We start from the raw sequence: 25,908 nt of genomic DNA, 5'->3' as shown, positions 1-25,908 counted from the left end.
CAAGCAACCAGTTACTTCCCATGCATGCATATGTCTGAACTGGCACTTGAGAAGGGAAAATGCAGAAGAGTGACAGCGAGGTTGCAATCTTAAGACAAGCCCAGTTGCGAGTAATATTAACAGATGTGAGCAAAAATACCTAGAACGAGGAGTGTGGAGGTAAAAACCTTAGGAGGTATGATATTTTAAAAAATGTAACATTGTATGGAACTTTCATAAAGTTTATCAACATTAAATATTCAGAGGCAAAAGAAAAAGGACAAGGCGATGCACGGAAAGCGCGGGTTGGGGGTCGTCTGTTTCCAGAAGGCTTTTCCAGCCTGACGAAGGGAAGCAGGCGGCCGGCAGCAGGCGCCCTGAGGGGGCAGGTAGTGCCGAGTGGCGTGGGGAGGGGCCAGTCCTCTTTGAACTCGGGCAAGGGTGAGGCGGAGCCCTCCGACGAAAGGGCTGGCGAAGCGGCGAGTGGACTCCAGGCGCTTGATCCTCGGTAGCCCCAGGAAGGCTGCAAGGTAGTGGTGGGGGAGTTGTGGTGGCGGCGGCGGCGGCTGCGTCGCGCGGCTGGATGGGAAGCCGGTGCGGCGAGTGCGGCTGCAGTGGCGGCGGGCATGGGAGAGCAGCTCAGCACGGAGAGCGCCCCGCCGGAGCCAGCCACTGAGCCGCCTCTGCCGGCTGCGAGAGCTCTGCAGCCGCCGCCGCCGCCCGCCCCAAGCGGAAGGGCATCCAGGCCACAGCCAGAGGAGGACGCAGGAGCGCCTCTACCGCCGCCCGCTGAACCGCAAGGCCGGGCGACGGAGGACGGCGTGGGAGATCCCCCAGAAGACAGTCCTGACTCGGCAGACGAGAGCAGCAATAGTCGCCGGCTTCCCTCGAGGCCCATCTATTGCACCGTCTACTGCGTGGAGAGCGACCGGAGGCCCGGGCCGCCCGAGTCTCCTCTGCGTGCAGGCGGGGAAGGAGGGGAGCCCTGCTCCACAGCTGCCCCGCTGACCTCTTTCCGAGGGGACGGCAAAGGGGGAGGCGGGGGCATCGAGCTGGACTTGTACCTCCTGCCCGAGCCTTTCTCCGGGTTCATCTCCGGGGACTTTGGGTCTTTGCTGGTGCTGACTTGCCGCGTATGTCTGGAGGAGAAACCCCTCAAGCCCCTGTCTTGCTGCAAGAAGCCCGTCTGCGAGGACTGCCTGAAACGCTATCTCAGCTCCCAAGTAAATGCCATTATCTTCTTTCTCCCACCCTTTGCTTGTGGTGGCTTCCCAAAGCTTGGAGAGGAAGACGCCCTTCGCCTTAGAGCTAGGCGCGCCCTCTTTTCCCAAGCTCTGTGCCCTGTCGGTTCCCACCCTCCTCCCGCCCTGACTTCATAGTTATATCTAGCCCCCCTGGGGTGGTCCTAAGTCAAAGTATGGTGTGTATCTTAAATTTTCTTCTCTGATCTGTGTTTAGGTCTGGAGCAGTGAGCATCACTCTGTGTTAGGGTGGCAGTGTCAAGGTTCTGAACATGTGCACAGTGGCCCTTCCCTGAGTAACACTTGCCTACTTTATACCTGTACCTGAGGTTAAGAGACAGGCCAGAGGACGTGGCTTCCAGGTCTGAGCTCTAGCATCTCACTAAAAAAAAGCGTTGTTTCCCGTTTTTATTATTGCAGGGAACTTTCCCACTCCCCTGCCTCCCTTTTCTGCCTTGTAGATAGATGTTGAGCCAGTTTAAAGGTTAAATGCACATAATTATCTTCCTATTCTCTCTTCCTACTATGTCTCTTCCTATTCTTTCTCCTAAGGTGAAAAATGTTCCCCTTGTCCACCAAAATGCACCTCTTTTGCTCTATTTTGTTGTTTTCCAGTCCTGTCCTTCTGTTTCCCAACCCCATGTGAAGCTTGCTTCAAGGTAGCTATTTAATTTACATTTACCAAGGCTTCTAGAGGAGCTATCCATTGTGCATCCACTTGCCCCCACATAAAAAAACCACAATGCTTACCTCCGACCCAGATGTCTGTTTACTGAGGAGAGTATCTGTCAATAGATCTAATTCTCTGCATAGCCCATGTGTTCTTACATCCAAGAGTGGGACCATAAACAGACATGGCAGATCTTTCTACAAACGTGTGCAAAGCCCCAGGTGTTCAAAAAATCTGAAATGGGTGGGTTATGTATGTCTCTCCCAATAATAGAAGCAGTGGCTGTGGCTGGAGTGCCAACTTGGTGTAGTGGTTAAGAGTAAGTGGACGCTAATCTGGAGAACTGGGTTTGATTCCCTCCTCCTCCACATGAACGGCAGACTCCTATCTGGTGAATTTGTTTCCTTTGCTTTGCTTGTTTTGTTTACTTCTACATTCCTGCTGCTTGACCACTGCGCCCTATTTTATACCTCTCAGATCTCTCTCAGCCTCACCTACTTCACAAGGTGTCTGTTGCGAGGAGAGTAGGGGAAAGGCATTTGTAAGCCCCCTTGAGTCTTATTCAGGAGATAAAGGGGATATAAATCCAGGGCCCGAGCGAGATGGCATGCGTGCGCTCTGCACCCCTGGAACGCCACCACCACCAGTGTGCGCTCAGTGTGTTCCATACCCCCCCTTCCCCTTGGCGCTATGCCACTGTATAAATCCAAAATCTTCTTTAAGTGTCTCAGTGGCATTGTGAGAGTTGCTAGAGAGTCAGCATAGTGTAGTGTTTAAAAGCAGTGGACTCTAACCTAGAGAACTGGATTTGATTACCGACTTCTCCAAATGAGCAGTGGACTCTTATGTGATGAACTGGATTTGTTTCCCTGCTCCTACACATGAAGCTTGCTGGCTGACCTTGGACTAATTACAGTTCTCTCAGAGCTCTCTCAGCCCCACCTACCTCACAAACTCTGTTGTGGGGAGAGAAAGGGAGGGAGTTTGTAAGTGGTTTTGAGACTCCTTACGCTTGGAAAAAGCGGAGTATAAATCCAAACTTCTTCTATGTAATCAAAATAGTATTTCTAGCCTTTAAGCCTTATTTTTTGTCAGGAAAGGTCAGGTGGAGAGGGTAGGACCTTTTTCAGACATGTTTTGGCCTTTGAGAGAGGACTTATTGGAGCCAGGTCTGGGAGCAACCACTGAGCAACTCACTGACCATCTTATTTGTATGGTTCATGGGTTGCTGCTGTTCAACAGCAGCCACCTCATGAAAGTCAGCGTTGCATAGTAATTATAGCTTCAGACTAGGCTATGGGGGACCAGATTTAATCCCCAGTCTGTTATAGAAGCTTAGTGGGTGACCCACTAGGCTAGTTTCCAGAGGCAGAGCTACCAGGGGATGGGGGGGCATGGTGCACTGGATGCACACCTGGGGGGCAGAAAATCACCCCCCGCCCCTGCATGGTGCCCTCCCCACAACACCCCTCCACACACGCACACACCTTAGTGAAACAGTGCAGGCTGGAGAATTGGCCTGTTCCCTTCAGGCTGAAAATGGCCTGGTGGGAACTACACTTCTCAGAAGACCTTTCGAGCCCCAAGGTATCATAGGAAGTGTAGTTCCCACCAGGCCATTTTCAGCCTGAAGGAAACAGGCCGATTCTCCAGCCTGCACTGTTTCACTAAGGCCCCTTCCACACATGCAGAATAATGCACTTTCAATTTACTTTCAAGGCACTTTGCAGCTGGATTTGACTGTGCAGAATAGCAAAATCCACTTGTAAACAATTGTGAAAGTGGATTGAAAGTGCATTATTCTGCATGGGTGGAAAGGGCCTAAGATGTGTGGGGGGGTGGGGCGGCAGGGCGCCGCGGGGGGGGGGGGGGCGGAAAACACAAAGCACACACTGGGCGCAGTATTGCCCAGCTATGCCTCTGCTAGTCTCATTTCTAACCTACCCCACAGGGTTATTGTGAGGATACAGTGGAGAAGGGAAAAGTGTTGTAAGCCATTTTGGGTCCTCATTGGGGAAAAAACTAGGGTATAAATGAAGTATTTAATTAATATGACTGAAGATTGGGGAAAGGGAGAGATAAAAGATGGGTAGATGCAAAGAGAGAAACAAACGGACAAGAGAGGGGATGTGGGGTCTTCCAAGAGGAGGGAAAGAAATAATGTGGGGAGTGACTTGTGTTGATATATTATCAACTGATGTCTCTGAGCTCAGGCTCAAGGATTGCTAGACAGTACAGTGAGCTGAGTAAACATCTGCTGTTTAGAAGGAGGAAATTGCCTTCTTTCTACTCTATTGCTGGTGGCAATAGCAAATAGTAACTGATTGTGTCGTAAGCAAGCTCTTCGGGTTTTTTTTCCTTTTATCAGAATATCAACACCATAGCTAACCAAAAATGCACATTCTAGTGTACATAATATAGCTGGCTGCAGTTCTTCATTTCAGAAGCATTTTTAATGTATGTCCACATTATGAGTTCATCTGTTGTTTGCTGTTTCTTTTTGGTTTGTCCATTGGTTCTCAAAGTATGTTTCATGTACACATCAGTGCTCCTTGTACCATTGGGGCAGTACTGGGATGCTGTATTAGATTTCTTGTCTGCAGATGGTCCCACATATGGCTTCAGAAGCCAAGCTGGGCACCAACTCACAAGTAGGCTGAATCACAGCTAGGCAAATGCATTAGCTTTCTGTTTATTCAACAAGCTAGAAAAGGGGCATTATTCTCTGAAATGCCTGTTAGATGGCTTGAGGATCATAGTGGCTTAAAGTAACTTTGGTTTTTATATATTTGTGGGTGCACTCGTTTTGGATATTAGTGCCTTCTTATCTCTCCAATGGGGACCCAAAGTGGCTTATAACATGGCTCTCCTCTCCATTTTATCATCACAATAACAATCCTTTGAGGGAGAAGATAGAGTATGTGTGTGGCTGGCCCAAGGTGGCACAGTGAGCTTTCATGGCAGAGTGGGGGGGATTCAAACTTGTTACTCCCAGCTCTTTTAATTTGGCACTATGTTCTATGATCAGTTCTCAGACTAAATATTTCTGTTTCAAATGTACTTCCTTTTTTTTCTCCTTGAGTTTTGAATTTTACAGTTTGAGAGCAAATTCAGGTCTTTCAAGTCTGCTGGAATGTTAAGTAACTGATAGTATCTAATCATAATTCACTTCCTTGTTTCTTGAATAAAATTTCTCAAGTTTGTCTATTCAACTGTCATAGAGGCCAAGATAACTACAAAATGTTGAATTGGGTAATAGCTTTATTTAATTTATTTTCATTATTTTCATAAACAGTGTCGAGCATTTGTATAACATACTGTGGAGTTCATAGTGTTTCACATGTATTGCATACATCTTAGCCCTGAAATAAATTAGTAATATAAGCTACTAAGCATAATACTGAGAGCCAGTTTAGTTGAAGTTCTGGAGTAGAGAGTCCCTGTTTTGAATCCCCACTCTGCCATGAAAGCGCACCAGGTAACCTTGAATCAGAAATGCATTTTCAGGTTAAGATATCACACAGGATTGTTGTGAGAATAAAATGGGAGAGAGGAGAACAATGTAAGATGCTTTTCATTGCAACTGGGGATTACAGCAGGGTTTAAATTAAGCAAATAAACCTGTATTGCGATTCACTTATTTGTTTCCGTTTGTCAGATATAGGTAATAGTATGTCTGCTGGCTACTGTTCTGAGGCATGGGGCATGGGGCAATGGTTTCCTGATGGGGAAACCAAGCAGTGATGGAGGAGGTCTGACTACATGGCTAGGAAATGGCGTTTATTCCTCAAAAGGCCAGGCCTGGTTTCCTAAGCCAAAGGCTTTCCCAAACAACCCATTTTAAGGAAGTAATGGGATAAATGGAATAAAGATATTCTGTTTACAAGTTGATTCTGTGTGTATGTGGAGGGAGAAGCCGGAACTGTTGCTTTCCATTGTTTGCTGGAGGTGATTTGTACCTTTGCAAATGTTTTTAGATGCAAGGATAAGAGTGGAGGTGCAGCTGGTGCTGTTTGTGTGTGAGAGAAGAAGAGAAAGAGAGTAAAAGCCTTTGCATGATGTGGGAGACCATCGATGAAAGTGTTTTCAGCAGCTTAAACTGGAAACTTCTTTTAGATTTCCGATTGATGCTTTGGAAGCTTTTTAATGTGAAATGCCATAGCAAAATTATGCACAGTGTGGGCAAAGGTATTGATTATACCTAAGTACCCCTTTTCTCCTATATCAAGGTTCAATATGTCCTTCTTTAAACCACAGAGTGTTCCATAGCTCTCATGAAGTAGGATCAATATGATACCTAACCATTGCAGTTCTGATCTTGAAAATTGACATGGATTGAACGGAGGTTATAGACATTCTTGTGCAGGTTCAGCTACCAGAGGATTTGTATTCTAAAGTAACTACTGCGAAGTGTCAGCAGCTCTATAATATGTTTACAGGGCAAAGTGACCCACATAATCACATAATCTTTTGCATAGTCGTGTTCATGGATCCTAGTCATGTGACAACTTGAACAAATGTTTACCTTACTGAGTGTGAACAATTTATGGAGTTATTTGTAGGAAAGGCCAACTGTATGCATAAGCATTTGCTAGTTGATTCCGTCACTTTTCATAATCAGTGTTTACTTAGGGATGTTCCTTAGAATGCAGCCTGTAATATTTTAGATGAAAGGTGAAAGTATTGTGTAATATGAGACTAACGGGTAGAAAGGAAGCAGCTAACCCTTTGATTTATTCTGACGCACAGAGTTGTAGAAGTCCTTTTGCACTCCAGCCATGTGCTCGGTAAAGAGTAGCAGTTGGCCAGGAAGAAGGGAAAATGTTTTGCATGACATCACCCAGCAAGCATCGTACTTGAAAGCATGTGTTGGTCATGTGCTGGATTGAAGCAGGTGATAGTAAATGCCTGTGTTAGTGGAGAGAACACAGCTTTTGCCCTATTTGAAAAGAACTGACAGATTTCTGGGGCATAAAACTGGAGCGTGATTTTGTTTGAGCTAGAATAAGTATCCCAAGACTGTCTGGAGGAAGAATCCCTCTTTCTTCAGTCTCCCTCTTCTGTCAGGGTTTTTTTCTACCCGAGTTTACATAAAGTTAACTTACAAATTTAAAATACAAATATTTTACTCTTGCGTAATTCTACAGTAACTTGAAAGTGTAGGAACAATTCTTAAGGGGATTGGGCGAATAAAAACAGGCAGATTCTGCTTGGGCCAAAAACAGCGGTGTGAAAACGGTGTAAACCCTTTTACACCATTTTAAGTCCTTTTACACTGTTTTCACACCACTGTTTTTGGTCCATGTGGAATCTGCCTTACATATTCTTTTTAAAAATCAAAATTTGAAACAATTGAAATAGGTTCTCTTTTTCTCTGGTTATTTATTGATTATTTCATTTTGGTTCAGTGCTTTATATACATGGCTTTAATTGTACTTTAAGGGTGGTCAGTAGCTTAGTGACAGAAATTGCTTTGCACGAAGAAGATTCCAGGTTCAATCTCTGGAATCTTCAGTTAATGGATTGAGGCTTTAAGAGAAGGACATCCTAATCCGGGGTGGGGGGTGGGGTAGACCTACCAGTGGAGTGCCCACCCTGCTGGGGCAAGCAGCAATTACGCCTGCGGAAGGTCTGATAACACAGGCAGCTGGCCACCCCACAGCCCTGCTGCGACAAAAAATGGAAGTTCCAGCCATAGTGGGGCAGCATTGGCATCCAAAACAGAATGCTGGCATGAGTGGGGGTCAGACTGGGCTTTCAGCAATGGTTTGTGGCTAGTTGTACTACAGCCTTGACCCTGGATTTAGATTCTTCCCTTCGGAAACTTTTTGTAAACTTTTATGGATTAAGCTGATATTGGTTCCCGGTTCTTTATCTGCAGTTGCTAGTTGCTTAGTACAGATCTAACCACAAATATTGATTGTTATTTTAAAAAAGCTCTCCCCGCACCCAAGAGTTGGACCATCACAATTCCTACATTCCTTGATTTCAGGGATCTCACCCTGCAAGGTGGCATATACTATTACCTGGTCCAAAGTCTGATTGCATTGCCAACTGCTTCAGAGTGGGATGCCCTCAGGAGAAATAAAGATGAAGCTCTCCTCTAAGCAAGTGAATAAGTGTATAATAATCTTAAATAAACAGAAACAAAGTACAAAACACCAATCATTACACAAATAGCATATGATATACAACAACTACTAGACGAAGACTAATATATACAAAAGGGAAAAAATATCATGTCTTCTGAATTTCAGTACAGTTCCAAACTGGGGCCATATAAATGCAAATGTCCTCTATGCTGCTGTGTATTCAAACAGGGACTGTATGTGCAAAAACATCAGGGACAGGAATTCTAGATATATAGCCCATTTCATGGTCCAACCACTTTGTCAGTAGACTGTTCATTTGACTGCCCTTTCGAAATTGCATCTGCATAATTACATGTCTGTATTGTAAGGAATAACATAGGTATACAATGAATAATTTTCACTAAATAAACAGCATATGAATAGTATATTAAATTACAACTTTTAAAAGGTATTAAATACAATTTGTAGGAATAAATAGATCACAATAAATATCAGTATAAAAATAAAGAAGCCTTACAACATGTGATGCTTGCATAAATTCTCTTATGTCATAGATTTGCAGGTGGTTAACTTTCTTGATACAACTGTTTATGTTACATCTGAGAGAACACTGGGAGTTAGACCATACGTCAAACCTGTGGGTAAATCAATTACACTCCATTATAAATCATATCCTCCATGGAATTTAAAAAAACAGCTTGCCCTTCTGTCAACTTTTAAGAATTAAGAGGAATTCAACCGAAGAGGTAGATTATAAGAAAGCAGGTGCTAACCTAATTCAGAAATTTGCTGCTAGAGGATTATATTCTAAACAACAGATTATATTCTAAAAAACGCTTGGTCTGCAGCAGATCAAACAGATAGGAAATGCCTTCTGTTAACAAAAGCTAGAACGGCAGAGACTAGAATTACGTATGCTATGGATTATACACCCTAGCCAGTAAAATACAACAGGTGATTCTCAAACACTGACACATTATAGCCGACAAGCAGGCTGTGACACACATTGCAGGACCAGATTCAGATGGAGGTCTAATTTAAGGGCATCTGTAATGAGATCTGACTTTTTGAAACTTCTGACACTCACAAACCATGTAAAGGGTCATTTTCGTTGTGGACACTGCTTGGTCTACAATCTGTCCATGAATATCACTGAATTTTCCCATCAGAACCTCAATACTAAATGGGAATGGAGATGGTTTACCATCTGTAGCACCAGTGTGTGTATTTATTGCAATGGGAGGCTGAATTAAAAATAATTTTTAAAATGCATTGCACTTCTCGGGGAATGTATAGGAGTTCAAGCTGCCTCTGATTCAACCTCTGATTCATCCGTTACACAGACCAAAGATTTCAAGGTCTGATGCCCCCAAGAATCACCTAGATTCATGGGTGAGACGTACTGAAGAAGAAACTGATCCAGCTACATTCCTTTGGTCACCCCAAATCTATTAGACAACCCTGAATTATATACCCATCAAGTTCTACAGATTGTGGTCTCTGCCCTAGTCCAACTTTTGGTTTCTGAGCTAGAGGCTTCAAAGATTCTTGGGGGGACTGATCTTATTCAGTGGATTTTTGCACTGAAAAGGAATGTTTGTTCAATATACCCAACTTTGAATACTTCAGCTAAGAAACTAGTCTTTGGACTGGAGTACACTCTGGGTCCCTTGCAGTTGTGCTACCAAGAAAGCTAATTATTCAGCTGCATCAGACAGCAAACTGAACCACAGTTAAGTTAAAATTTACATTGACCTGACTTGTTAATGAACCAGCAGTTGCTCAGCTTAAGAGGAATGCTGAGATGTAATCTTGTCTGCATATTAACTCTAACTACCTGTAGCAAGTAGGTTGCACAGAGTTCGTTTCTCTCCTCCCCTGCCAAACACGTTCTACACCAGAGTTTAATTCAGGCTCAGAATCATAGGGTCGGGGAAACTCGGAATTAATTTGTGCGCTTGCATTTGGAGTTATTTTCTAACCAGGATTCCTTCTTTTCACTGTTACGGATAGGAGAGGGAGCCACTACTTGCATAGTGACATTCTTTGCTTCATGCAATATTCAACTGTGACAGCCCAAGAACCAAGAGAGTCAGAGACAGATATGTAAATTCCATCCCATTATTTACAATGGCCCCTGCAGAGTCGGTTGCTATTCCAATCCTTTTGAACAACACCGCCCCTGAGATTGTTGCAAACTTTCTCCTCGAAGTAATCAAATGTAAATAATCCATTAATGGGTCATGTAATTAACTTTTCTTTATTATGCCACCTTATTCTAATATTTTACTGTAATATTATAATATATTATGATTGGAATGTAGCATGTTTCTGTCGCTGCCCTTGAAATGTTTACTTGCAATACCAAGTTCAGATTTAATGTGTGTTGTAATTTCCGTCTTTTTCCGTTCCGCTTTCCTTTTTTAATGCCAATAAAGGCTTAATAATAATAACAACAACAACTGTGACAGTGTCAGTCAGTTTATTGGCATATCAACAGAGTCACTGCTTTCAATATTTGCTGTACCATTTAATTATTTTTTGAAAATTTTAAATCCTATTTTGAGCTTGTCACACCAGCATTTGCAGGTAGTTTGTACATTCTTACAATCTCTTCTCTTCCACCCAATAGTCATTCTTCCCCCACGTTCTATCATATTATTATGTTTTCTCAAGATTAGGAATGGAATATGTGGGGCTGATAAAATATTTCTGTTTGTAATCTTGTTTATTTCTCTCTCTCTCTCTGTGTGTGTGTGTATGATGACATTCCAGCTGAAAAAGGATGTTATCTAGCTCAAAGTGCAGGCAATTATATTGTAGAATATCAGCTGTGCAATTTTGAAATTCTGTGGTAGTAACTGATGGCAGAATGTTCGTGGCCTGAGCTACAATGAATGGGTCAATTGCTAAATTTAGAAGGACTTCTGAAGCATGAAATTGCTGGTGCTTAAAGTAGAAGGTATTTTGTGTGTTTCAGAATGGATAAAAATCAATGATTATTTTTTAAAAAATTATTTTAAAAATCTAATTTTTAAAATTTAAATTGGCTTTAAAAAATTTAAATTGGATAAAAAAAGGCCTTTTGAGTAAAAAAAATCTATCTAGAGATAGCTTATGTTTTCTTTTTAGAATACATTGTAGTCCAAAGGTTATTCATCATGAAACAAGGATTAATTTTTTTAATTATGTAACATGAAACTGTATGTTTATGCAATGTTTAAATTTTTAATATATGAATTCCATTAATCTGGTGTAGGAGTATAGGGGACTGCCTTGAATTGGCTGTGCTCCTTTCTCCAGGTCCAGGAACAGTGAGTTGCTATTGGTGAGAGTTCTTCCGCCTGTAATTTGTTGCTGTGTGGTGTCTGTCCCTCAGGGCGTGACTCTCTTGCAAATCTTACTTAACATCTGTATGCAACCTCTTGCCAGGTTAATACATAAGTTTGGACTGGGATGTCATCAGTATACTGATTACACCCAGTTACATCTGTTGATGAGCAGCCATCCAGATGTTGCCCCAGAAATTTTGGCCAGTTGTCTGGGAACTGTACTTGAATGAATAAATGAGAGTTGTTTGAAGCTGAATCCAGTGAAGATGGAGATTTTAATGTTTTGAATGCTTTTAATTGTTTTACTATAACATGTTATACGCTGCCCTAAGCTCAAAAGGGGAGGGACAGGATATAAATACTTATAAACAATCAATCAATCAATCAATCAATCAATCAATCAATCAATCAATCATCCATTGACAATGTCATGCTCTTCCAGATTATTTTGGGCAGCTTTTCCATCTAGAACAGAGGTCTGCAACCTGCGGCTCTCCAGATGCTCATGGACTACAAATCCCATCAGCCCCTGCCAGCATGGCCAATTGGAAGTGAAGATGCTTGTGCTGTGGTAGCAGCTGCTGCCAAAGCAACTTTTTAAAAAATATATATGCAAAGCCAATTAAAAACCTTGCTGGGGAAGAGTCCCACCTGTTCCTATCTTTGCTCTTTGGTGGGCACCAGGAAAAGTGTTGGCACATGCTGTGGCAACCACAGGCACCCCACTGGGGACCTCTGCTCTAGAACATAGTGGAGAATAGGACTATTTTCCTTTCCTTGGACTTGTAAGGTCCACAATCCTTTAGGCCAAAAGGGAAAACTGTTTGTCACTGTCCCATTCTTGTTTATCAGAGATGGTCAGAAGAATGGTTGTTTCACAGGCCAGCATTATCCAATTAGATTTTTTTATTTTGTTATGATAACTTGAACAGTCCAGTTGGATTCATTCAGCTGTGAGGTTGGATAATAGTAAATTGTGGGTGGGTGTAACAAGAAAATCCTTTCTATTCCTTCAGCTGTTCATCAAAAACGATAGTGCAGTGAATGATTGACATGTCTATTCTCGTCAGGTTGCTTCAGTTTGTTCAATTATATGTTAAGTTAGTTCTTCTCCATAACTGTGGATTGTACAGTTGGTTTAGCTATAGGGAAACACATTGAAATGAATGCCAAGACAATTTGTTTTAAAGAGTTGTGTTCCCGAATGTTAAGGCAGATTAAAGGAAACCAAGGCACTAGCTAGAGGGAAAATGCCTGCATAAACTGTACTGGAGATTATTTAAAGCTGTGTTAAGCAGGGTTGACCACAATTAGTACTTGGACTCAAAACTACCAACAAGTCTGGGGTTTACTATGCAGAAAGTGGAAACCACCTCTGCTCATCCCTTGCCTTGAAAACCCATGATCCTGGGTTGCCATGAGCCAGTTCTGAATTGAGGGCACACAGTGTTTATTATATGACTTCACTATTTAACATTTTATATGAACAGGCCTTGCAAAGATCCTTGACTGTTTATTCTCATTGTGCTGTGATTAGCGGTAAGGTCTGCATGTGAAGGAAATGAGGATAGTTCAGTCTTTGAAATTTCTTTATTTTTGCTCAGGTTAAGGAAGTCTGTGAGCAATAGCAGGGATTCTAGTCTGATGTTTTAATGCTCTACTGCATCTTAAATGCACTGGGAAGTATTATGGATATTTTATTTTTCAGTTAAGGAAATTATTTTTTGTTCTTGACTTAGTATATTGATTCTCAATTATTTTTTATTCTTGACTCAGTATATTGTGTGTGCCAAATAAAATAATATCTGTTTCATATGTATCTATCCCAGTCTGAACCCTTTTGTTTCATTGGATTGAAACTAGAGAAGCACTGCTTAGAATTGTTTTAATTAATATACTTTGGAGTTGCAGATTATAGAGAAGTTAGAATTAGTAGGGGGAGGGGAAACAACATTCCCCATATTTATAAATATTTGCTTTTGAGATTTTTAAAACTACAACTTTTGTTCAGTGTAATGTAGTGGTTTGCATGTTGGGCTAGGATCTTGGAGACCCATATTTGAATCCCCAGTCTACGTTGGAAGCTTGCTGGATAACCATGGGCCAGTCACATACTCTCAGCCTGAACTACTTCCTAGAGTAGTTGTGAAAATAAAACAGTGGAGAGAAAAGTACAAGCCACTTTGTGTCCCTGTTGCAGAGAAACAAATAAACAAACTTCCATCTGTGATACAGTGAGGTTTTATTTCTCTCCCCACAGGATGTTTGTTTATTTGATTTTTAGATTGCTTTTCCATGTTGCAACAGGCTTAAATTGATGTACAGTGTTCATCCGCAATAAAAATGTTATAACAATCAATTCATGGTACCTTAAAATAAAAATTCAGCAAAGAATGAGATCACCAAAATTTAAAATATTAGTACTTGTTTAATGTTAAAAACAAAAAACAGGAAAGGGGAAGAGAAGGCGAAAGGGAAGGGAGGTCAAATAAGATGGATGGACACTATCTCTGCCCTCATTGCAGGTTCAGCAGAACAATAATAGATCCTGCAGGGCCTTGGTCTCATTAGATGGATTGTTCTACCAGGTCAGGGCCAGAACTGGAAGGGCTCTGGCTGTGGTCAAGGACAGCCAGGCAGTCTTCAGGCCAGGAACCATCAGTAAGTTTCAGAAACATGTTTCTGAAGATGTAGTGTTATTTGTTGAAAATACTATGCATTGTTAAGAAGACATATTTCTCTATAGGATGGACATTTTTTTGTTAAATCAGCAGAAAGTTGAAGCTCTTTTCCAGAACTGAAAGTGATTGTATTATTGGGAAAATAGTAGAGAATACTCCTACCCTGACCTGGATGGCCCAGGATAGCTTCACCTTGTTCAATTTCAGAAGCTAAGCACAGTTGACTCTGAGATAGTACACCACCAAGGAAATGTGGCTACACCGGCTCAGGCAATGGCTTTGGATTACCTTCACAGAGCATGGGGTTGAACAAGATGGCCAAAAGGCAACTTCCAACAGTTCCATCCTATCTAATGGTGGTGGAAACTGCAATCAAGGCACAGTCAACTTATGGTGACTCCTAGTGTTGTCAAGATAAGAGACTTTCAGAGGTGGTTTGCCATTGTCTTCCTCTGCGTTATAACCCTAGAGTTCCTTGGTGGTCTCCCATCCAAGAACTGGCCAACCCTCCTTAGGTTCTGAAATGTAACAGTTGAGCTAGCTTGGACTGTCCAAGTCAGGGCATCTAAGGAGCTTAAAATAACATGATGCAGGGGTTTCCCTGATAGATAACTTGGTAATCTGTTTATCTGTTGCCTTGAAAACCCCATGAGGTTACCATAAATTGGCTGCAACTTGATGGTAGTTTCCATCACCACCAGAGTGATTTAAGGCTGCTACCATATTTACTGTAAAGGAAGATGACCCAAAATGTATGATGATATCCTAAAAAAAATTACACACCAAGGACAGTTTCATTGTTGGACATAATTGTAACTTGTATGGAAATGTAAGACAACCCCCCCTCTTTTTATGTCATCCCTGTAAAAAAAAAAAACCCTTAGTGTAGCATTGAAGTAAATACTGTAATTTATTTTGATGTTCCAGCAAGCCAAAAGTGAAGAATGGTAAATTAATATCACAGTCTACCATTTCCAAATGTATCTGTAATGTATTGACCTAAAGTAACTGCAGCTGTTGATCTGTAATTGGCAGTCAGCGTCTGTACTTAATTAGTGCAGCTGCAGGTCTTATTCTATTCTTTTTGTTGTGGGGGACTCATGGAATAAACGGCTTGTATTTTAATCCCTTTAACATGGAATTTACTCTCCACAGAATTTCAGTAAGAACAAAATAATTCCATAAGATAAAAGATTGATGATGAAAACATTGTTAAAAGTAAAAGAACTTTTTATCAGCTGCACCTATAGGATTTTCTTTTTAGCTAGAAGACTTCACTAGATCTCACAAGATCTGGACACCAGAGGGACCTAGTGAAGGAATCCTCTGCATTAGTGAAGGTTTGATCACCTAAACTATCTACAAATAATTCCTGGGATTGTTTGGTCAGGTTATCCATGACATATATCATTGAACTACTGATATTGAATTTAATATAGTAAATTTGTAACTTCTGTAAATAGTTTATGTAAATTTTTAAAAAGCTACGCATCTGTTTCCAAGGATTTTTGCTGTTTTGGCATGGAACAATGTTTTGCTTTCCAAATTAATGTGATATGAAGTGTGCACTAAAAGAACACTATTGACCTCTGACACATTGTTGTCTGCTGACATTGTATGCTGGTGCTGAAGATACTGCAGACCGAGTGCAGATGTTTAGTGGATGAGATGCTGAAACAGTTAAGTACAAGACTACAATATCTTGCCTATAAATTACAGCAACAACAACAGCACCTTTTATTGACATATAAATAAATTAATGAAAAATAAAAATAGAAATAAATAAAACTGCCTGCATGGGTCAATGTAGGTCGGGAAAATGAAAATGTTAAACAATTTACACTGATTATCCATAACATTAATCAGGAGTGACTTTAAGGTTTTGGAGCTTCAACACCTTTAATAGAAATGTGGCAACGTCTGAAGTGATCTGGATGTTCTTATCACAGAGTAAGTATTTAACTTTCCCTTTGTGAGAAGTCTGTAGGGCTTTATTCAGATGAGGTTTTATGAACTTGTCTCTTTGGAACATATAAAAGCTGCAGTGTATTACATGCTCGATGGTCTCTATGTGCCCCTGCAAATATGAACAAAGCCGTTCATTGTATGGAATATTTGCAAGTCTTCCCTTGTAGGTTGCCAATGGAAGAATATTAAATCAGGCTTGCATAAACACTCGTTGGGTATGTGGGGAGGTAAGGTTTGAAAAATATGCTGGAAAGCGCCCTTGTTCTGAAAAGAGGTTGAATGCCAGTGGGGAACAAGGTCTCATTGCCTGGGTGTAGATTAACTGTTTCTCCATATCAACTAGTCTTTGCTTTATTCTTGCAAATATGTAGTGTTCGTTTGAATTGCCTAGGGAGTCCAAAGAGATACCAAGTGTTCTTATCTTTTTTGTTATTTGCTTATGCCATATTGATTAAAAAGAGTCCAACAACATATGGTGTATAAGGCTCTTTGGTTTAGCCCTGTAATGGAGCCAGAGCCAGAATCGAATGGTTAGCATCCATATTTTTGTCTCCACCAATGTTAGGCCGAGTTCATAACGAATGGCAAAATAAGCAACACATTTTAGAATGCCGAGACAACGACGAATGAAATAGGATTGAATAATTTCGAGATCAGTTTTGAGATTGCAAATCCATAATGGAGCTCCATCAAGGGCTTGGGGGAGTAATTGAGACTCTAGTAATTTGATGGCAGCTGGGAAATATTGTCCACCGTTGGTGTAGAAAAATTTAGCTATTGCTGATGTTTTCTGTTTAGATGTTTTAATAACTTGTGTTAGCTGAGAGCTCCATCTAAGATTGCATTGGAAACACACACCAAGGTAACAGAATTCCTTCACTTGTTCTATGTGATTTCCATCCAGTTTCCGTGTATGGAGCTTCCAATGCTTGGAGAATACTAGAATGTTGGTCTTTTCATGGTTAGTGGTGAGAAGATTCTATGGAAATATTCTGCAAATGTTTTTAAGAGATGTTTGAGGCCTATTTGCGTAAGAGAGAATAATACAGCATCGTCGGCATAAAGAAGGAGTGGAACCTCAGTTTGGTCTTCTTTGTGGGGATGCCCATCAATGCGATGAATTATGGGTGCTAGATCGTTTAAAAAGAGGTTAAATAAGCATGGAGCAAGGAAACATGCTTTACTCCTAAGTTTGATGGAATTTCAGGTGTTAAATGACCATGCGCATTAAGACGAACTCAGCATTGCATGTTGTGATGCAAAATTTGTATAAGGTATAAGAGATTAGGATTTATGTCCATACATGAAATTTTTTGCCATAATAATTTACGTGAGACAGAATCAAATGTACTTTTTCAATCCAAGAAAGCAACAAATAACTTGGAGCCCTTCTTGCAAGTGTACTTTTCCACGAGATGGTAGAGTACGGCGCACTGATCTAGGGTAGATTGTTCTCTAGTAAAACCAGTCTGTTCAGGGCCAATTTGGGATTGTGCCCAATCTGCCAGTTTTTCTAGAAGATAGCTTGCATAGAGTTTTCCTGGAAGTGGCAGTAAGCTAATGGGCCTGTAGTTTGTTGGAATGTTGGGATCACCTTTTTTGAAAATTGGGACGACTGTCACTGATTGCCACATGTGGGGGATTTGACCACTGTAATTGATGTTAGTAAACAGAGCAGCAAACATGGGAACCCAGCAGTCGGGGTATTTGATGAAAATTTCAGACAATAGGTGGTCAGGCCTGGGGGCTTTCCCTTTTTTAAGATGGGCTGTCAAACGGATTATATCATCAAAGGTAACAGCTGCCCACTCCGCATATTCACACGAGGTAGGGTCAGCATCAGTGGAGGGGAGGAGACTCTTTGGAAATGAGCAGTCCAAGTTTCCGCTGTGATTCTCAAGTTTAAGGAGCCTGATCTATCTGTAGTTTCTTGGGAAACGAGTTTCCAGAATAGTTTAGAGTTTTTAGTTTGTGTAGCTTCTGTTAAGAGATCCCATTTCCTCTGGCAGAATTGATTTTTTTGTGTGTATCATCTGTAGTAGTTCATTTCTCAATAGAGAATATTGCTCAACCATGGCCTTTGAAGAATCATATAACAAGGAGCGATGGAGAACATGTTGGTGTGATTTCAATTTATAGCATTCAGAGTCAAACCACTTATTTACTGGTTGGCTTTTTGTATTCCTAGGGCGGGTTATATTGGATTGCATCACATGATTGATGGAATCAACTAATTTCTCGTAATGGTTGAGAGATTCAGTTGGAGATGAGCCATTGATAATAGCTGAAAAAAGATTGTCAAAATAGCCTTGGGTGATTGCTTCGTCAAAATACTGTTCAATGTGTGGAAGCCATTTAGATGGAAACATACTTGGTAAATCTGGAACAGGGCCTTGAGCTGGTTTATTTACAGTAGGATCCAATAGTCCAATAATGCAAGTTAAGTGTGAGTGATCGCTTTCAGTTCTGTTAATTATTTGAAAGAAAATTATGGAGTTCAGCAGATTTGGGGAAGTAATGCCATAGTCTATGACACTGTTGCCCCATACAGAAGTAAATGTGAAGGCTCCTGGGCAATCATTAGGAAAGGATCCATTTAATATTATTTTATTGGATGTAAAACAAAAGTCTAGCAGGAATTGTCCTGCCTTGCTGAGTTGATAGTCACTTGATAATCTAGGATGGAGGAGCCTATATATTACATGAATCATACAAATTGAGCCAAGACAGTGTTGTTACCAGACACTCCACAATGACCAGAGCCAGCTATACATCTGAGCTCCTCCTCCTGCAGTGTTGTTCATTGTAGGCATAAATTAGAAAAAAATCCCTTGTCCTACAGGCTAAATATGTACTTATGGATGACTGAGGCTTTTTTGGCATGGAGATAAATAATGTCAGTTGGAAAATAGCATCCAAAATAAGCCTCTGTAAAAGCAGCAGGGGATAATTTTTCTGCGGACAGTTGTTAACTTAGGCTGTTTCCGCACACGCGCGGAATTGTGCCGGTGGAGGCTTGGGGACCGTTCGCACACTATCGTGCAAGCAGCCCCGACTTTCCCCCCAGCTGGAGAGGCGGTTCCACATGGAGCCGCCTCTCGGTTGGCCCCTCTATTGACCGTCCTGTCCAGCATCGCTCTGGAGGGCTACAGGGACCCGCCCATGTTGCCCTCCAACCTCCAGGGGTCAGTGGAGGGGAGGGGAAAAGGGGCGTCTTTCCAGCGGTGCGGTTTGCACCGTGCCGACGGGAAGATACTGCTTTGCAAAAATTTGCTCAACAAGCGAGGTTTAAAGCGGAGGCTTCATGCCACTCTGGGGCGGCCAGGACGGCGCTGCTGCAATGCAGCAGCACCTCCTGTGCAAACACCATCTCAGGGACAGCATTTTTGCCGTCCCTGGGGTGCTGTATTCCCCCCATGCGGAAAGGGCCTTTGTTTCTGACTAGAGATATGATGGCCTGGAAAACTGGGTAGAACATTTTTCCTGTTTTTTTTCTCCAAAAGACTTTATTTCCATTTTTTCATATTTTAGCATTATCATTTTCATGGTCAGTATTGAAATTTGGCGTTTTCTTTTTTTTAATTCACTATCTAGAAAATAAGTAACTTCAGAAAAGAAAGTATAGATTTTTGCATTTCTTCACCTTTTCACTTTATGAAAGAATGATCCAGGAAACTGGCATTATGAAGTGAAGATGATGTGGGTCTGCACGGAAAAACATGCCATTCATGATCTATATGGTTTTCCTTTGCTTTGAGCCAACAATAAATGTAATAGTGGTAGCTGTAGTTCATAGCTGATTTTTTTTGCCATCAGTCAATCTCTCTCTCCCTCTCCCCTCCCTCCTTCTCTCTCTCTCTCTCTCTCTCCCTCTCTCTCTCTCCCTCCCTCCCTCCTTCCCTCCCTCCCTCTCCAGGATTTCAGAGTGAGAATTTTTTTTACTGAACAAATATGTTGTTAGGTTTTTTCTCTTTTTTTGCCAGTTGTGAGGTGCTTACTCCCATTCACCATTTCTGAGTATAGAAGACTGCTTCTAGATATGTCATAGCTGTGGCTATGCTAAACTCTGCGGCTTCATGTTGATGTGTTCGGGGCTGTGTAGGGATGGGTGGAGGAAGGGGAAAGTGAGGATGGGGTATGAGTCTGAAACTGTGTGCATCGAGGAATGCTGCTGTAAATTTCGTTGTGTGTGCACAATGACAATAGAATGCTTATGCTTATGCTTATGAATGGTTCATGACTTATTTATTTATTTATTTATTTATTTATTTCTTAAATTTATATACCGCCCGATCCCCGAAGGGCTCGGAATGCTTACCATGCATTCCACTGATTTAACTAGAATGGTAACTCCTTAAGAGTATGCAGTCTTAATTTAATTTTATATTAAAAACTCAAGTTGCTTTCTGTCTTGCAGAATTTTAAGTTCATTGTGACTTGACTCTCCTTAAAGCTGTAGATGAATCTTGAAATTTTTAGATTCTGATCTATGTACCAGTTGGTCAGTGGGTAAAAAATAATTCCAGGGAACAAGTCTGTGCAGAGTTAACGATGAAGGAGCATGTATGAATAAACCAAAATAGGGAATAGTTGTCTTTCCTGTCTCTTCTCTAGAGTGGCCTTTGATAAGAATGTGTACTGTAAGTTTGAGGATTCTCATATTGAAAGGATTTTTCATTTCAGTGATATATTTTGTGTTTTGTGCCATGTAAACATTCAGTTAACTTTTAATGAAATCCAACCTCATAAAGGTAACATTTTATGTTATTACAGAATAAAGTAATATGAATTTGGTCATATACACTCACAAGGTAAATCTTGAATCTTTTATATAGAGACATGGTATGCAGTGGTCTTGGCAACACATTTTATTATCACTTCTGTGTTTCCATTCAGGTGCAGGTGGGACAAGCAGACATCCAGTGTCCAATAACAGAATGCAGTGAACATTTGGATGAATCTACTGTCCTGTACCACTTGCCACATGATGACATCATCAAGTATAAATACTTCCTGGAACTCAGCCGAATTGGCTCAAGCACCAAGCCATGCCCTCAATGCAAGCACTTTACCACCTTCAGGAAGAGAGGCCACATTCCAACCCCTACCAAAATGGAGAACAAATACAAAGTGAGCATGCTCACCAGAGCTATGGATTAGATGACACAGCTGTGAGCAGCAAGAGTAGGCTAGGATATGGTGGGCATTAATTGAGCTTTCTTCTTTTGCTGGAATTTAATGTAAGCTGTGCTTTTAGAATACAAATCTATAGTGTCATGCTACTTTTTAACCACATCATAATTTTTAAATCATAAAAATTGCCAGTTGACTTATTAGTTTCTTGGTTTGCTGTATCTCCTTGCTGTTTGTGTTGAACCAATCATGCAGGCTGAAATGTACCCCCAAATCTTGCAGTTTATTCTTTCCAGTAGGAGGACATTATCTTTTCATTTTAGTGTCATGTTGAAAGTATTTGTAACTGAGCTTTTCAAACTTCTCGAAAGGTTTTTGCTAACAGGCTTTTATCAATTCATTCAAAGATCATGGGCTGTCCTTTGCATTCTTACTTCAGGCTGTTATTCCTTTAGTAAATTGGCACAGTAGCTTTGTGTGTGTGTAATGTTCCTGTCTCTTTTTTAGAGAAGCCTACATTATGCTATGATTAGCTATTGCGTAAATAGTTTCAACATTCAGGACAGAATCTGAGCATGATTTTGCAAGGCCTCTGCCAGGATTCTAGAAAGCTTCTGCCAGTTAGCATGCTAATCTGATTCACTGTAAAACAGCTTCTTTAACTACCGTATATACTCGTGTATAAGTCGACCCGCATATAAGTCAAGGCACCTAATTTTACCACAAAAAATGGGAAAACTTATTGACTCGCGTATAAGTCGAGGGTGGGAAATGCAGCATCAATTGAGGCATCAGTAGGTTAAATGTTTTTGAATATTTATTTCAAAGAAAAACAGTAAACTGGCTCTGTAAGTGGAAAAGAGGGTCAACAAGAACAATATGGTATCAACAATAACTTTAAAAGTACAAAAACCTTAGTTCAATCAGCAACCAAGCTAAAACACAAGAGTTAAAATCCTTCAAAACTGGATTCCTCATCATCATCTGTATGTCCCAATGTAACCCAACTTAGATTTTAAGAGGGATATTATCAGAAATGAAAAATCTACTATTAGCTTCCATTGTAAACAATGGGGGATGGGGCATCCCCTTTAGGGGTCAACTAACTGGATCACACCTGACCCAACTACTTCACCAATCCTGGCTGAGTATCATGAGAGACTCTCCTGATGAGACCACCCAGGGTTTGGTGAAGTTTAGTTCAAGAAAGGAATCCCAAAGTTATGGACCCTCAAAAGGGTAGCCATCTACTAATAGCTCCCATTGAAAACAATGGGGAATGGGGGCACCTCCTTTGGGGGTCCATAACTTTGGATCCCCTGAACCAAACCTGGTATCATCAGGAGAGTCTTCTGAGGGTACCCTGAAATTTTGGTGCCTCTAGCATTAAAACTGCACCCCCTGCTGGCCGGCAAAGTAAAAACACACACAAAAATTTAATGACCTGCATATAAGTCGAGGGGAGCTTTTTCAGCATTTAAAATGTGCTGAAAAATTCGACTTATACATGAGTATATACGGTACATTTTAATGAACAGAATTGGAAAGCTTGAAATGAGAAAATATTATTTGGAATAATCTTTGAATGGTTAGTAATGAATGCTATCTCTTCTGCAGTACTTTGTGTCTTAAATTGACCATTAAGTTGACCATAATCAGAACGAATAACTATTGATTTTAGATATATTTTTTGCTGCAGTAAGAGCCTGGTTGCTTACTAGACTTTTAATCATATATTAAACTTGTGAGTGTTGTATGGTGGTTGTTTTTTAGCGAGCATGTGTTGTGATTTATGGCTTCAAAGAAGAGAGTTTTCCATGAGAAAATATAGAGACTAAGTCTGCTAAAACCATAATTTTTTTGGACTCAAAATTCCTTTTTTTTTTTTTGAAGTAGACATTTTCTTACTACTGTCCTGTTTCCAGTCTGGTAGTGAGTGAATTATACATGTTCATTGTGACTAAATGTTGCAGAAGTATGCTAAAATCAAAGCTTGGCTTTGAAAATTGGTGAGAAAAGGTATTTATGCCCTATGTGCCATTAAGCTAAGAGAAAAATGTGTACGGCCAACAGTTCCATGAAAAAAACCCATATGAAAAAAAATTATGACAGTTTTTTTCTGGTTACCACAGCAAACATCCAAGATTTATCTGTGATATAGAAATGTTGATGTTCATATAACCTCAGATAATGCTGTTAACCATTTATATATACTGCTGCTTTACTTTTTTTTCCCAAGTAAGTTTTGAAAATGTTTCCTTTAAATGTTTTTGTTCAGTCTAGACTACAGCCCTGGAGGTAAATACTGCCCTTTTCCTCTTCCCCACTTGGGAAGGCTCTTTCTATGTCTCTGTAGTGACTGGGTGAGAGGATCTTAGACTGGGAGAAAGGATCAAAATCCAAATCCCATCTGAGAGCCACCATTCTGATCTGGGACACACAACATGTGTCCACAAGGCCATGTGCTGTCTGTGAACTGTGTGTTGTGTCCCACTGTCCTAGCAGTTTGTATCTGAAAAGATGTGAAAGATCTGAGAAAACATTTAAAGCAAGAACTTTATCCTTTGGTTTGTGAAGAATTAGGGATAGACTTTGAGGTTAGTGAGAAAGAAAGGAGAACTCAGAATAGATATATGAAAACTTCTGAGAAAGAGGTCAGAAATAATTGGGAAAGATCAAACAGTAATGTGGTAACTTTCAGATAGTTCAGCCTGCCTCTTAATTCATCTGCATGGTTGACTAGGTTTAGTCCTAGAGGGAGAAGATTACATTTATTGCATCTTGAGGTTTCTCTTTGCATCTTGAGGTTTCTCTTTGCTCAGTTATGAAATTAGAACTGCAAAATACAAAGTTGTATTTTTTTTCTTTTTTGAAAATGGAATCATACTGTTGTGGCTGCAGTAAAAACCTAACTTGCTCAATGCTTTTCAATATATTCAAGAGACAGAGATACCTGTCTAAAGTTGAATAACTTGAGTAAGATTTTCTGAGCAGTGGCATACCTAGGGGAGGACAGAGGGGGCTGACATGCCAAGCACCACTTGAGAGGGTCATGTGGGAGTGTATTTAGCCACCTCCCCCCGGCCCCTGCCCACTAGCCTCACCTGCATGCCTCCCACATGTTGCCTGCCACCCACCCACTGCAAAGGTGGCCAAGAGGTTGAGGGCACCCTTTCCCTCCACCCTTCTGTAGCGATGCAGTTTTGGGGGGAGGGTGCAATTTTTGGGGCACACACTTCCAGTACTTGCCGCAGGCACCATTTTCTGCAGGCACACCACTGTTTCTGAGTGAGATTGTCAGAGCTTCCTCTACTACAACCATGTAATTTGAACCAACTGTGCAGTTCTTAATTTGAAGAACAGTCTTTTAAAAGACAACAATATAGTCTGGGTCACATATCTGGCAAATTGTATTTCTAATTTTTAATCTAGTGATGGCAGTGAAAAATACATCCTGAATGTGTTGAAAGGTACAGCTGAAATGGAATTAGACAGATGAAATCCTAATTAGTGTGGAATGGCTGGTGAGCTTGGCCAGCTGATTGAGGAGTCTGCAGGATACTGCAAACAGTGCATTGCATCAGCCAGCAACTGACAAGAATCTGTCCATGATCTGGGAGTTCAGATATGTCTAATGAGCTGCAGATTTTGTTGCTGTTGTGTCAGTTTCTGTGTTAGCTAAACTGCTCAAGTGAACTGTGGGGAAAAGAACTGTCTAATCTAATTTGAACTTCAGCTTGTATTTTAATTTATTTAATATTTATATGAATTATAATCCTTGTGAAGCTGCCATTCTGAATCAGTCCATTGGTTTCCTGAGATCAATATTGTCTATTTCAGGGGTCTGCAGTATGGCCCGTGGGTGCCATGGTGCCTGCTGATACCTGTTCTGGTGCCGAATAAATGTTTTTAGAGAGTGGGGGGTGGGGGGCAGCTGGATTTTTTTCCAAGGAAGGCTTCCAATTTGCAATTGGAAATTTGATTCGCTATGCAGATTTTTTTAAAAAATTGTTACTTTGGCTACTGCTGCCACCACAGCACATGGATCTCCACTGTGTGACTGAAATTAAGCTGTGGCAGCCATGGTATCTGACTCTGCCTCCTATGGTAGCCATTTTGCGCTGTTTCAGAATTCCAAGGGTGCCTCCAGGCTCAAAAAGGTTGGGAATCCCTGGTGTACTGTGATACTGTGATAGGTTGCCTTCCAGGATTTCAGGAAGAAGTCTTTCACAGTATCTGCAATTTAATCCTTTTAATTTGAGATGCTGGGGATTAACCCTGGAACCTTCTATGTGCAAACCAGATACCTGGCCACTGAGCCATGACCCTGCATACTTGGACTGAAAGTGGCTTACAGTGTTAAAATCAGTGCCTAGCATGTGTACTTTGAATAGCTGGAAGCACTAATCACAGAAAGCATTGAAATATCTCCATCGCTACTTTTTTTTCTTGCATAGCAACAACTTAATTTCACAGTTGTGGTTGGCATTTTCAGGGACTTCTGCAGCCCAATTCTGTATATTGTAAATAGATCTCAGATTTGTGTGCTTAGGTGGGAGGAGGAAAATACATTTTAGAGTTTTACAGCCACTAAAAATAAAGACATTGTTAGGACTTCTCTAGAAAACTTTATTTAGAATTTACTACATGTAGAATTTCACTGGAGATGAAAAGGTTTGCTGTAAGCAGGGCTGGAAGAATGTTGGGCACCTAAAATGTGTTGTTGCCATCTAAAAATCTGAAATGAGTCACGCCTAACCTGTTAATTTTCTAAGAATATAGAACCTTGGAATGCCCAGAGAGACAGGGTTT

At 41.0% G+C, this 25,908-nt stretch overlaps 1 protein-coding gene across 1 annotated transcript in view; it reads left to right on the top strand.

The window, feature by feature from the left end:
- Nucleotides 1–330: 330 nt before the first annotated feature.
- The window catches only part of RNF217 (ring finger protein 217), a 62,408-nt gene continuing 36,830 nt past the window's right edge, over nucleotides 331–25,908 (top strand). The window contains exons 1-2 of the mRNA XM_048505579.1: nucleotides 331–1,202; nucleotides 20,860–21,093. Coding sequence (XP_048361536.1) covers nucleotides 606–1,202; nucleotides 20,860–21,093 — 831 coding nt within the window. The 5' untranslated portion in view covers nucleotides 331–605. The remainder of the gene's footprint in view (nucleotides 1,203–20,859; nucleotides 21,094–25,908) is intronic.

The sequence above is a fragment of the Sphaerodactylus townsendi genome, linkage group LG01, assembly GCF_021028975.2.
Source record: "Sphaerodactylus townsendi isolate TG3544 linkage group LG01, MPM_Stown_v2.3, whole genome shotgun sequence".
NCBI classification, from domain to species: Eukaryota; Metazoa; Chordata; class Lepidosauria; order Squamata; family Sphaerodactylidae; genus Sphaerodactylus; species Sphaerodactylus townsendi.
The sequence above is the reverse complement of the archived record's forward strand: the minus strand, read 5'-3'. Positions and strand labels throughout refer to the sequence as shown.